This window comes from Drosophila teissieri, chromosome 3R (genome assembly GCF_016746235.2).
Source record: "Drosophila teissieri strain GT53w chromosome 3R, Prin_Dtei_1.1, whole genome shotgun sequence".
Taxonomy (NCBI): domain Eukaryota; kingdom Metazoa; phylum Arthropoda; class Insecta; order Diptera; family Drosophilidae; genus Drosophila; species Drosophila teissieri.
This window is the reverse complement of record NC_053032.1, coordinates 22,723,693-22,736,753: the sequence shown is the minus strand read 5'-3', so window position 1 is coordinate 22,736,753 and position 13,061 is coordinate 22,723,693. Positions and strand designations below refer to the sequence as shown.

The 13,061-nt window shown below is 43.5% G+C and overlaps 2 protein-coding genes across 7 annotated transcripts in view; both read right to left on the bottom strand.

The window, feature by feature from the left end:
• The window catches only part of LOC122622028 (furin-like protease 1), a 152,038-nt gene that overhangs the window by 42,478 nt on the left and 96,499 nt on the right, over positions 1-13,061 (bottom strand). For all 6 annotated transcript variants that reach the window (XM_043800137.1, XM_043800132.1, XM_043800134.1 and 3 more), the window contains one exon: positions 7,760-8,651. In XM_043800137.1, coding sequence (XP_043656072.1) covers positions 7,760-8,569 — 810 coding nt within the window. In that variant the 5' untranslated portion in view covers positions 8,570-8,651. The remainder of the gene's footprint in view (positions 1-7,759; positions 8,652-13,061) is intronic.
• LOC122622030 (mucin-2) lies at positions 8,851-11,416 on the bottom strand. The gene is made up of 2 exons (XM_043800138.1): positions 11,401-11,416; positions 8,851-11,339 (listed from the first exon to the last, which is right to left on the bottom strand). The coding sequence occupies exons 1-2, from the start codon at positions 11,414-11,416 to the stop codon at positions 8,926-8,928; spliced, it is 2,430 nt and encodes an 809-aa protein (XP_043656073.1). The 3' UTR covers positions 8,851-8,925.

Sequence of the window (13,061 nt, the reverse complement as noted above, 5' to 3'; positions counted from 1 at the left end):
TTTTGAATGCATGCCAAATCACAACGAGGACACAGTTCACTGGCTGACAGAGAGGGGAGGGGAATGGCTTGGTAATTTTTTGGACAGCACAAAGGAATAATCGCTGCCAGTTTTATAGGCAGTGTGTCAACTTGCAAGTGCCGTCGTCAAGTTAATTAAAAATGAGAGCGGAAGCCATCAATTCTGTATCAATGACAACGAAACGTAAATTTAAAGTTTTCATATTTAATTTTGGACTTGTCGGTGCCAAAAAAAAGGGAGAACTATAGACAAGCCAGAGCTTCTAAGCTAAAAATATAGTGACATGGCCTTGTGCTAGTTTCTATTGCAATTTGGCCATAGACTTCCATAAGAATCCATCTAAATCATGAAACCATTTGACTGGGATCAACGTTAAATGGCACTTGAATGTGTCGGTGGCAATTAAAATGCCAATCCATTCCCACAGACACAATCGTGATATATGAATGTGGCACTAATAACTCAAATTGTCATTTGGGATGCGGGCCAAGTGGATGGGAGGAGGAGGCAATAGAATAGGTGGGTCAGGTCAATCGGGGCGATCAATAATGTATTGCGACAAGGGAAAGGGGTGCGCATTAATTAAACACACAGATGAAACACATGTACAGAAAACGCAATTTATCTATGCTTTCTAATGGCATTTTTCGCTTTGTTAATTACCCCTTTAATCTTCGAAAAGAAATAACCATAGTTAATGTCCACGCGACAACCAGGCGTATGAGTGATTTCACATAAAGTATACGCATAGTGTGCCGTTTATACAAATGTATATTGCAAAATCCCGATGGGCTTAAACACGATAAAACAAATTAAAACAAAAGCTTTTCCAGATATTTGGGCAATATTTTCTAATTGGCCCCCGAACTGACATCGGTCAAATATCAAATTTCCATATTGCTCTAATCAAGCGGAAAGTGTTGATTTGATTCCAATCCACCATCACCCCGTGACCTGCAATTGTTAACGATTTATTTGACCAAGCTCTCTGCGTGGAGTGAGGGCTAAAAGTTCCATATATACCGACCAACCGGGAAAATTTCAATATTTATGCTTCGGAAATATTTACCGTGATTTTCCCCAACTTTTCCGCCCACACCAGTTGGCTGCGCTCTCCCTTTTGCACTTGCAATACAATCGTTACACTTGATTGAGCAATGTATAAATTTACGAGTTTCGTTTTATTTTTCGTTCACATTTTTCATTGCCCGCTTTCGAGGGCAATTAAAAGGACCCTAAAATCAAGTCAACTTTGACTTTTGGCCAATGTCGATTGTCCCCACTGACTGTTACTTCCCCCAGGACTTTTAATTAAAATCACAGCGGCCATTTGCAAGGAGTCACAGTTTGCTTTTTTATTCTTCTTTTCAATTTGGTACTTTTTTTTTTTTGTATTGCTTAGGGTCTCGCTGGGCCATTAGCAATTTTCCACTCGACTGAGGCCCAAACGCCGATTGCCGTACAGCAAAAGGGAGGAGATCATCGCGAAAAGCCAGGGCGTGTCCAGACGGCAGAAGAAAGAAAAAAAAAAGAAAAAAAAAGGAAAAAAGAAAAGAGATCCACAACCGGACAAAGCGAAACGCGACTCTCTAATGATTTTTCAGCCTGCATATAAACGACAATGGATGGCAGATACTGAAGATGCCCAAAAGAATGGCACACCCCATGCTAAAAGCATTTTCGGAGTTAGAGGCGTGGCAAAGCCGAGGCTAAGAACGCCCGTTTACTTTGGCTTGTCTACTCTCCTCTCCTCTCCTCTCCCTGGGATGCCTATTTACAAATATTTTTATTTTCACATTTTCCTGCCAGCTTTTGCTAAGGAGCTGCGAGAACAAAACCCGTCGGCAGCCCAAAAAGATAAGCTAAGCAAACACGATGCGATTGGGCGTTAACAACAACAGCAGCGGTCGAGTGGTTGGGGAAAAGTTTTACGCAAGGTTTTCCAACGTCTTCGTCTCGTTATTCATGTTTTGCCAGCGATTTCTTGTTAATACCAACATGGAAAGGGAAAAAACGCAGAGGACGCCCCCAAAATATGCATTAAAATATGCGAGAATCATTTGCAATGGGTGGAGGATGAAGTGCGAAAGAGTAAACTTTCCTTTGAGGCGGGTCAGTTCAGTCAAGTGAAGTGCTCCCTTCAGAACTTGATGATGGAGCAGATGATTGAACTTTTGATGGAGAGGAGATCTATAATATTTATGCAGTCCATGCATAGCCAAAGGATGAGGAATATTTTGATGGAAAGCCCGTACTTGAGAGAGCTGATAAGTGCCAAAGAAAAAGAAGAATGCAAAATGGGCAAGTTTGTTGAAAAATGTTCTCCATGGAGCCAGATAAAAATGCTATTTTTCCTTATTTTGTGGAAGATGTCTTGGGAAAAACATACTTTTCAATTAGCTAAAGGTGGAAAATTATCGCCATATTAAGATCTGGTTTGCGAAAAGCTACCAAGCGTCTGTCCCATAAATTTACCTAATTAATTTAACTGCCAGCCGTGAAGCATAAACATCAGCTTCATCACCATTACGCACTAAGTTGCTCCTTGGCCAGCCACTGAACATTGTGGCAGGTCAGGTGGTTGTTAAATTTTATTCCCACTGTTACAGGATTGGGAAATTACGGGATGGGTCATCAAAAGGAGCATGGCCAAGTTGATTGGAGCCCTTAAAGTCGCCACTTTTGTTGGTGTCTGTCTGTTAGACAACCTCACCACTGAACTGCCAATGAAAAGAAGAGTGTCGAAGCAGAAAGAACCAACAATGGTTGCTGCTAAGTTCCTTGGCACAATTTTCAGGCCAATTGAATCGGTAGCGATGCAAATTTTCGGCGCAAAAGTTTGCAATGAATTGCGAAATATTTATTAGCTTCATTTCAACTTTTCTGCAGTATTGGCAAATGCACAAAAAGTTTTCACACACACACACGCGCTCATTCCACACTATTTCAATCATTGATTCATTTGCGGCACAAAAGTAGTAAACTTAATTCTACTCGATGCAAGGGAAAAAAGCGAGAAGTGGAATAAAATATGTTGCCCCAAAACTTGTCTGTTCAATTGCGTTGCAGAAACTTTGCGAGCTTGTACGAGCAATAAAGGCAGTTACTTCGATTGGCAGTCGGTTGGCTTACTCATTTCACACTCAATCGCATTTCGGTTTTACATATTCAATTAGGAACAGCATTTCGTTTCGTTTCGATATCCTTACCGCTGTCTGCCGCAGGCGAAGTGCACCCAAAAAGTTTCCCCAAGTCCCAAGGATCAATGGCGAAAAAGCAGAAAATTATGTAAACTTCTGGTATTTCCCATGTCATGTGATTAAAGTTGTACAAGTTCTCAAAAACAAGCTGAAGGCATATCCCCCGCCCACAGCCCTCTTTTTCGTTTGCTATTTGCATAGGGATCCAACTTCAGTGACAATTGTGAAATCCTGCCAAGGGACACCGGGTGAAATTCCTAGATACGAGTGCGCCAGCGTGTTGCTTTGTTACTAAACAAAAGTTAAGTCATAAATATTTTCCGAGTTTTTGACTTAAAATTTATCAACGATATCCGCCTTGCAGCCACGCGAAATCCGAACAAAGGACACGCCAGGCACACACACACACACGCACATACGTACGTACAAATGTGTACACAGACAACACACAGTCACATGAACACATGAACACCTACAATATTTAGCTTTGGTTGGCAAACTTTGCGACATGCAAAAGTGCAAAAATATATTTCAAAAATTTGTCAGCTGGGGTTAAGGTGGATCCAGTGCTGCTCAAACTACTTAACCCTCCATGGTGTAAAGTTTGAAATGTTGGTCATAGTATAAGAATCTCCTTTAAGCTATTTAATAGCTAAGAGGTTTAAAACACACCTCGTGAGGTATATTATAAGAAAGGTTTATTATGTGTATGCATACTTCTAAAAACTAATTAATGAAAAGTGCCTTTTTTGTGGAGCTGCAGCTTAAAAAGAGCTTAGACCAGAATGTGTCACCTTTGAGAGCCCGACAACTTGTCAAATTGTTAACCAATTAAGCCTTATTGAAAAGTTATTTCCGTGATGACGTTTCCCTTGAGACAAAGAGAAAGAAATGGCAAAAAGGACAATCTCCAGCTTGGCTTAAGGTTACGAAGGTACGCCCCTGGCAGCTTCTTTGAACCCGGATTCTGAAGCCCGGCAGACCCTTATTAAAAAGCCGTTGACCTTTGTCAAAGATGACCCGCAGCAGGGCATTAAGGGTATATGGCTGCCAGGTGGAAAATGAATGTCCTCAAAGGGCGAGCGACTGGCAGTGATTTTAATTACGCGAATGCAATAAGCGTGCGATGCAATCGTGTGCCTGCGGCAGCCACAAAATCAATCAATCCGTCGGTCGATCAATAATTTAATTGACCCGGCTGGCCGGCTCAAGAAAGCGGTAAATTAATTAAAAAAGCAAAAATCAGCCCGAAAAAGGCAAATAATTTCGGTAAAGTGGAGTCGGTTAACGCTTTTGGGCGGCTCTGGCTTTCCAATTAAATTGATGAGTGGCCAAGGCCGAGGGATAACATTTATCAGCGGCAATCCAGCAGGACAGACAATAGGAGCTTAAGAAGGACCAAGGATTTCAAAGGACTGCAGCAGACGGACAAAGAGTGAGTGTTATGTAAATGACGCTATAGAAAATAAGAACAATGCCCGGAGAAATGGTGAAAAAAGGCGGGACCGGAAGACTAAAGTCAGATAAGCAAATGACAAACAGCAGGGGAAGTAAGTTAAAGGACCAACATGCAGGACTTCTTATCAAGGTTCCTTTTATACAAATTCCACGAATTTCCTAAAAGTAAACACAGTGGTCCCTAATCAAATAGGAACATGGCACAATTAGAGATCCCCAAAGTGTGCAATTTTATTTGAATATATTCAAATATCAATAAAAATGACACTGCACCTCTTTATGCAAATTTTATAATTTCAATGTTCCCGTATTTATCTACATGAAATTCCGCCCTGCTTAGCAAACAGAAAAATGGAATTAAAAGTGCACTTAATGAGCATTCCTTTACAATTTCCTGCCATTCTTGTCTCCGAATATCTCCGACCAACTCTCGTTGTCCAGAAAAGTTTATTTTCTCTATTTTATCATCATAATTTCGGTGCCAAAAAGTTTTCTGCGCTGAAAACTTGATGGGCGAAAGCCAAGGAACTGGCTGAAACAAGAGAGAGGTATATATGTATATATAGAGCATCGTTTTCATTAAAACTTCTGACACACCAAATTTGTTGATGTGCCCCGCATTCGGGAGCTGCTTCCTCCTTCTTCAGGGAAACAAACATCACGATCCTGCAAGCTGCAATTTGAAGTCGCAACAGCCATAGTTGTTACAGCAAATGGCAAAAAGTCTCGCGTCCCACTACTTCATCTTTATGGTTTTATTAATTGTTTTTGCTCTAGGTTGCTGCTGCTGCTGCTACTGCTGTTTGGCACTTGTAACTTGTTTGTGCTGCGAATTTAGTTTTTAGTTTATAACGCTAGCTGGCACGCCCCCTCAAAAAAAGAAATTACAACATGAGAAACAGAAAGCAAAAGCAGCAACACGAACAAGTGCCAAATGTTTGGCAACACTCTCGACGAGTTATGTTTCAAATGTTTGGAGGCGGACCGAAAGTTTGTGGGGTTGAAAGTTCGTGTTGGATGAAGCAAAGCGTAACCAGGTTCAGGCTGAAGGGTTACCAAGGCATTTCATTTCAATTGTATAGGTGGGCAGCGGGAATAACAATTTCACTTGGCGCGCAGTGCGTTTGATATATGAACCAATTTGGGGTATCAAATAAGGCAATTTAGAATGATGTAATAGGAAATAACTAGAGATTGTTCTTAAGTTATCTTTTAAGCACAATGTAAAGTTGCTCAGCAACATAAGATGGTAAATATATTAATAATAAATAATTATAGAGGTAATTATAAAGGTAGTTTCGCAGCCCGAGAAGCAGTCCTTTAAATTGATGTTACCACTTCCCACTAAGAGCCATTTCTCTGCCCAACTACTTGCTCATTTTTCATTCCCCAGCAATCAAGTTGGCAATTAATAAAGGTAAGTAAGGCAGAACGTCTAGAATTCATTTCCACTTCCGCCTGGCGCTCATCTCATTACAGTTTTACAGCCGTTTCGGGCGTCATCTAATTATGCAAAACGGCACATTTCATTTGCAGAGAGTGTCTGTTCGCATTCAGGTTGGCCTTAAGTTGGATTCATTTTAACAATGCCATTTAAAATTAATTTTCAATTAACTTTCGCAGAGCTCCCCCGTCCGGTTGGCCATCTGCCGCGTTTCGTCCACTTCCATTTCAACTAGTTGGGAGTGCTAACAAAAGTTTGGTGTGCCCGCCTTCATAAATTGAATTTTCCGCTTTTTGTTTCTGCCAATTAAGTCGATGGTCGAAAGAGTACGGGCGCCATTGTGAGTGATACTAATTTCCACCGACCCAATGGCGGATGCTACTTAAGTCGCCAACCCCACCACCCCCAACCCAATCCCCGATTTCTCCCGGTTCTTTCGTTCGATCCGCCCAAGAGAGCCGTACAATGGAAATCGCCACAGTTGAGCTTTTCGTGGCTCGGGCTTTTTGCGTCAGCCACCTGCGCGTGTCGGACTGCGTTTCTCAATTGAAAACACAAAAGCCGGGATCCATTTGGGGCTCAAACAGCGGGAGCAGACTTAACCCTTGGCACCCGCAAAAATAACTGTTTGGCATGCATTTTACTTTCAAATGCCCCAACGGATGGTAGATGTTCTCGATGGTTGTGCTATACACTTAAAAAAAAGAGGTAGAGATCTCCAACTTACAAAAATATAATTCCTTCTATTCTTGAACACCAACATTTGGAAGGAATGCATGTAAATTCCGCATTAACCAAATATTTTTATTGTGACGCTCTCGATAAAGAAAAATATTTCTGCCTGTGCAGTTTACAGCAAGCAACTGTAAATCCATACTTAGAGGCACTTATACTCCCGCGCCAACATCTATCCACCAACTGCCTTGTTTTATCGCAAACGATGCCATTACAAGGCGATTTGAGCTCCATTTGTGCTGGCCATTCCCATTGCCAGGATTACTTGACAGTCACTTAGCGGGTTCGCGTCTGTGCCGGGAACTCTAGAGTAGAAGTGGAGTGCAGAAATCGAAGCCGGTAGCCGGAGGTGTGTGTATCAAAGTAGCAGTTGAAAGTACACGGTCGAAATGCTTTCAGATTAAACTTGTCCGATGGCAACACCTGTGCCCGCATTTCAAACCCACATTGCCCCCCCACCACCATCGCATCCACGATGTTTTCCCAGTGACTGACAGGCAACCAAGCTAAGCTGGCAAGCACGGGTGCAGTGAATGCAAAAGGGAGAAAGCACAGATTTGAGCAGTAGAAACTTTGTCCAGCAGTGCTCCTCCATATCAACTGATATGGCTACGCCAGAGCCAAGTGCTTCTTTCCATAACGAATAACTTCCCTCCAGCGGCACAAACTTTTAATAGTCTCACATTTGAGCGTTCTAATCATATGCTAAACTGGCTAACGAGTCTCACCGGGTATTGCTTTAGGTGTTTGGCCAGAACTTCTTTGACAAATGAAGCGGGCGAAGCTGGTTGGCATTAGATACGGAGACTAGTATTTCAGCTATCACACTTATTCGCTATTGTGTTGGAAAGCTATATATGGGATTCGAAAGATTAAATATGTGGGGAAAAGCGTGGCTTACCTTGCCCAAATTGACGAAACCGTGATCCTTGGCAACCGCATCGGCCATGCCATTATCGCCGTTCGGTATGTGCACCGCCCAGGTGTGGGTGTAGTGTCCGACGAGTTGGTTGTTATTGCTACCGGAACTGCCCGACTGGGCGAACTTGCCATTGTTGGGCGTTAGCTTGGCCCTGCCACCCGTCTCATAGTCGAGGACGTAGGGCGGCAGCACTGGCGACTGGCCATTTGGATGCACTTTGAGTGGCGACGAAGGTGGCGGTGGCGGTGGTGCAGCAGCTGTGGGCGTGGATGAGGGCGCAGAGGATGGTGGCGCCGCTGGCGATGTGCCGCCAGCCGATGATGCCGCCGTTGCCACGCTTCCGGCCACGAAACCGACATTAAAATTACATAAAAAAACTACGGCACTAAATTGCAGAGCTAACAGCAACACCGCTTTCGTTTTCGCCAAGGGTCTGCTTCTGTTGCATTTGCTTTTGCTGCTGCTCTTGCCACTAAGTTTCGGTTTGTGTTGCGTTAAAAAACTAGTTTTGAATAAATTGCAATCGAAATTGAAATTTCCTATATCACATTCAATGATTGTTTGTTGTTCATCTTGTAGCTGCGTTGCGGCTTCGGCTCTCTGCTGACAACTTCTGGCTCCATGTGGCCCTAATTGGCGAGCATTTAATTTGTTGCTTTTGCTTCTGTGCTTGTGAGTGCTACTGCTGTTGCTGCCGCTTCTACTGCTGCTGCTCCTGCTGCTGCTGCTGTTGTTGTTGTCGGTGTTGCTAGTTGGCTGCCTGCTCCATCGCACGACGTCGTTTTTCATTGTGCGTGAGGGTTTCTCCAATGGTTTCTGTGCGCGTTGCTCGGGATACTGGATGTTATGGGCTCAACGTGCTGCTGAGATGCTGCAATTGAAAAATATCAGAAACAATGTTATTTTTAGTAAGTCTTAATTTTGTTCAATTACAGTTTTTGAGAAATTTTCGAATAATAATTATTATTTTGTACGCCCAAGAAAATAAAACAACATTGAAGTAATTTTTTCGATTGCCTTTTATAAGCTCTTGCTTTTTCTTACGTTCATGATCAAATAGTGTCGTTATAATTAATTAAAGTTTCGACCCATAAATTCTTGTCACATTTCAAAAACGATGTTGGTCTCAGCAGGGGAGGGTTCACTTAAGACTGAACACAGCTGGTGTTTTCGGGGAGATCGCAGATGCCCTTCATTCCGTTGAAGTACCTGTCACCACAGCTGACCTTCAGGGCGCGCTGGTGACGACAGATATAGTAGTCGTTGCACCGCTCAGGAGATGCCATCAGGAATCCGTCGGGTTTTCCCAAGCAAGAAACCCTAATCGTACCCTCCGAACTAGCGGTCGACAAACCGGCCCATTCGGCCACTTCCCAAAGTAGCTTTTGGACGGGGTTTCGGCGGACAGGATTACGCTTCGATTGGCTTGCAGCCACCGCCTTTACTTCAGTGGGGCAGGCAGTTGTTGTCGCGCCAGAGCAAGTGGTGGTGGTCGGAGCGGCTTCTGGGCATGTAGTGGTTGTCGGAGCGGCTTCTGGGCATGTAGTGGTTGTTGTCGTTTTAGGGGTGCAAGTTGTTGTCGTCGTAGTGGTGGTTGTTGTAGTAGTTGTAGTGGTTGTAGTAGTTGTACAAGTTGTGGTGGTTGTAGTAGTTGTTGTTGTCGTTGTTGTGGTCGTCGTTGTAGGGGCGCAAGTTGTTGTCGTCGTAGTGGTTGTAGTTGTAGTGGTTGTAGTTGTAGTAGTCGTACAAGTTGTGGTGGTTGTAGTTGTTGTGGTTGTCGTTGTTGTGGTCGTCGTTGTAGGGGCGCAAGTTGTTGTCGTCGTAGTGGTTGTTGTTGTAGTGGTTGTAGTTGTAGTGGTTGTCGTTGTTGTGGTCGTCGTAGTAGGGGCGCAAGTTGTTGTCGTAGTGGTTGTAGGTGTAGTGGTGGTGGTTGTAGTAGTTGTGGTTGTAGTAGTAGTTGTTGTTGTCGTTGTTGTGGTCGTCGTTGTAGGGGCGCAAGTTGTTGTCGTCGTCGTTGTTGTTGTTGTAGTGGTTGTAGTTGTAGTGGTTGTCGTTGTTGTGGTCGTCGTAGTGGTTGTGGTTGTAGTAGTTGTGGTTGTAGTAGTTGTGGTTGTCGTTGTTGTGGTCGTCGTAGTAGGGGCGCAAGTGGTTGTCGTCGTAGTGGTTGTAGGTGTAGTGGTTGTGGTTGTAGTAGTTGTGGTTGTAGTAGTTGTGGTTGTAGTAGTTGTGGTTGTCGTTGTTGTGGTCGTCGTAGTAGGGGCGCAAGTTGTTGTCGTCGTAGTGGTTGTAGGTGTAGTGGTTGTGGTTGTAGTAGTTGTGGTTGTAGTAGTTGTGGTTGTAGTAGTTGTGGTTGTAGTAGTTGTGGTTGTCGTTGTTGTGGTCGTCGTAGTAGGGGCGCAAGTTGTTGTCGTCGTAGTGGTTGTAGGTGTAGTGGTTGTGGTTGTGGTTGTAGTAGTTGTGGTTGTAGTTGTAGTCGTTGTCGTGGTCGTCGTAGTTGGGGCGCAAGTTGTTGTCGTCGTAGTGGTTGTAGGTGTAGTGGTTGTGGTTGTAGTAGTTGTGGTTGTAGTAGTTGTGGTTGTCGTTGTTGTGGTCGTCGTAGTAGGGGCGCAAGTTGTTGTCGTCGTAGTGGTTGTAGGTGTAGTGGTTGTGGTTGTAGTAGTTGTGGTTGTAGTAGTTGTGGTTGTAGTAGTTGTGGTTGTCGTTGTTGTGGTCGTCGTAGTAGGGGCGCAAGTTGTTGTCGTCGTAGTGGTTGTAGGTGTAGTGGTTGTGGTTGTGGTTGTAGTAGTTGTGGTTGTAGTTGTAGTGGTTGTCGTTGTTGTGGTCGTCGTAGTAGGGGCGCAAGTTGTTGTCGTCGTAGTGGTTGTAGGTGTAGGGGTTGTTGTGGTTGTAGTAGTTGTGGTTGTCGTTGTTGTGGTTGTAGGTGCGCAAGTTGTTGTCGTCGTAGTGGTTGTAGTGGTTGTTGTTGTCGTTGTAGTAGTTGTGGTGGTTGTAGTAGTTGTGGTGGTTGTAGTAGTTGTGGTTGTCGTTGGGGCACAAGTCGTTGTTGTAGTGGTTGTTGTTGTAGTTGTAGTAGTTGTGGTGGTTGTCGTTGTGGTTGTTGTCGTTGTGGTGGTTGTCGTTGTAGTAGTTGTGGTCGTTGTTGGAGCACACGTTGTTGTTGTTGAAGCTGGTGTAGTCGTAGTAGTTGTAGTTATTCCCGAGCACGGAGTTTGTGTAGTGGTCTTGGTACAAGGCGGTGTGGTGGTTTCACAAGGTGGCGGAGTGGTTGTCGCTCCTTTGCACGGTTGGGCCGTATCACGGACGGATTGATGGACCTCTGGCTCAACGACAACGCCCTCGACACAACCAGGATTATAGGTTACGCAGCTGCGGATCTTGAAGTCGTAGAACTTGGGACAGGAGTATTCCTTGGCAACGCCATTTTGGCACTCATAGAACCTGGAGCAACTGCCGGGTACCAGAGCCCGAATGCCGTTGGCCTTGTTGCGACACAGAAGGTCGGAAACGCTGGCTCCGCTGGTGGTGCTTGCAAAAACTGCAATAAGCAGCAGGGCAAAAGCTGTGGAACCAAAAAAAGGCTGCTTTACAGAACCATTTGGCTACTTTGTGAATGCGTTTACCGTATATATTCCTCATGTCTGCAGTTGATTCAAGTTTACGTTCCTCAGACTGGGAAGGTACTGTGGGCATTTAACGCTGATGGCGACCGTATTTATACCGCAAAAATTTTCCAATTCCCCAATTTCTCATTAACAAATTGGTTAACGAAACTTTCGCGAAACTGAATTACTAGCAAGATCTGTATCTCATTCATTGCTATCACAATCAGCACACTCGTCTTCAATCAAGAATCAAGATTTTTCTCTTTTTGCTTTTTAAATATCTTATTTATATTTTAATTTTTTTTTTTGTACATTTACTAATTTAAATATAACTTTTCCGAAAAATTTTTGGGAGATAACATATTTTTTGTACAATTACGTTTGGTAAGTAAAAAATATTTTTTTAAATATTATATATTACTGCTTATACCAAAAAACCGAGTTTGTTATCACACTTATTTATTTGGCAGCTATTTATGTATTAAAACATTTTGCAAAATTAAAAGTAAGTAACTTTGTAGGTTCTTTGTAAGCATGGTTGATTGACATCTTATCAAAATTCTGGAGAAATTTATTGCATATTGCGGCAGAAGAGAATATTTGCTAAAGTGAAATCTATTTACTCTACAAATTACAATGGTAGGCTATTAATAGCTTTCACCGTGTCTACAGCTTCCTGACACACTTTTCATGGTCCTCATGTTATCTATAGCATTTCGGTGGTTTTCATTTGGCACTTCATGCTTTGATAACTAGCCAGACGGCTAATATTAAGCAAAGTGGTAATTGATGGAGGGCACAAAAGTTATTTTTAATTCCCAGCAGTAGTGATTTCCAAATATGATGCGCCATTCAAAATATAGGAAAAAAAAGCCGGCCTACCGCAATAAATCAACATATCACTGAATAATTACCCAAATTTCCTTGCTGTATCCAATCACGCTAACAAATAGCCTGCATCTGACACATCCAATTTCAGTCGACCAAATAAAACTTTTCGCTTATTACACAAAGTCCAAATAGGCAAAATATGCACACAAGAACTTTTATCTGCCATTAATTGGGGAGGGCAACAAAAGAAATATTGATTGCCACTTTGCATCGTTAGCGAGGAAACCCAGAGCGAAGCCAGTGTCCAGAATGGATTATGGCCCAAAGGGGAACTGCTGGCCAAAAGCCAGTAGCGCATTGATTGTCACCAGTAGACAAGTTTCGATTGCAAATGAGAATCAGCGCGGAGCTAACTACACCCGATAGAAGATTCGAAGCTTCCGACTAATGCCACTGTCAAAATATGCCCATGACTGATGATGGCCAGAGGCCAGTGCATTGACGGGCATATTTCATCTATTGATAGAGGATTTCTGGATTTGGCCAGTCACTCGGCCAGAAAGTCGGCTGAAGTGGGGGGCGTAATTAAAGCGAGTGACAGCGGAAATGCCAAGCACAAGGAGATGGATCGTTTTTGGGAGGGAGCCCTGTTGAAGTAGAGACAGCGATGGCGATGGCGATGTGTTGTTTGGACGGGTTTGACGGGTGGCGACGGAAGCGGTTGGTGTGCAGTGTTCGGGCCATGGTAATCATTGGCTAAGTGGATAGGAAATTGAATTTTGTTTGGGGATGGCCTTGAATCGGCAGTGGCCTAAAGCGAAACGATTTTTCGCTATCTACACAGGATC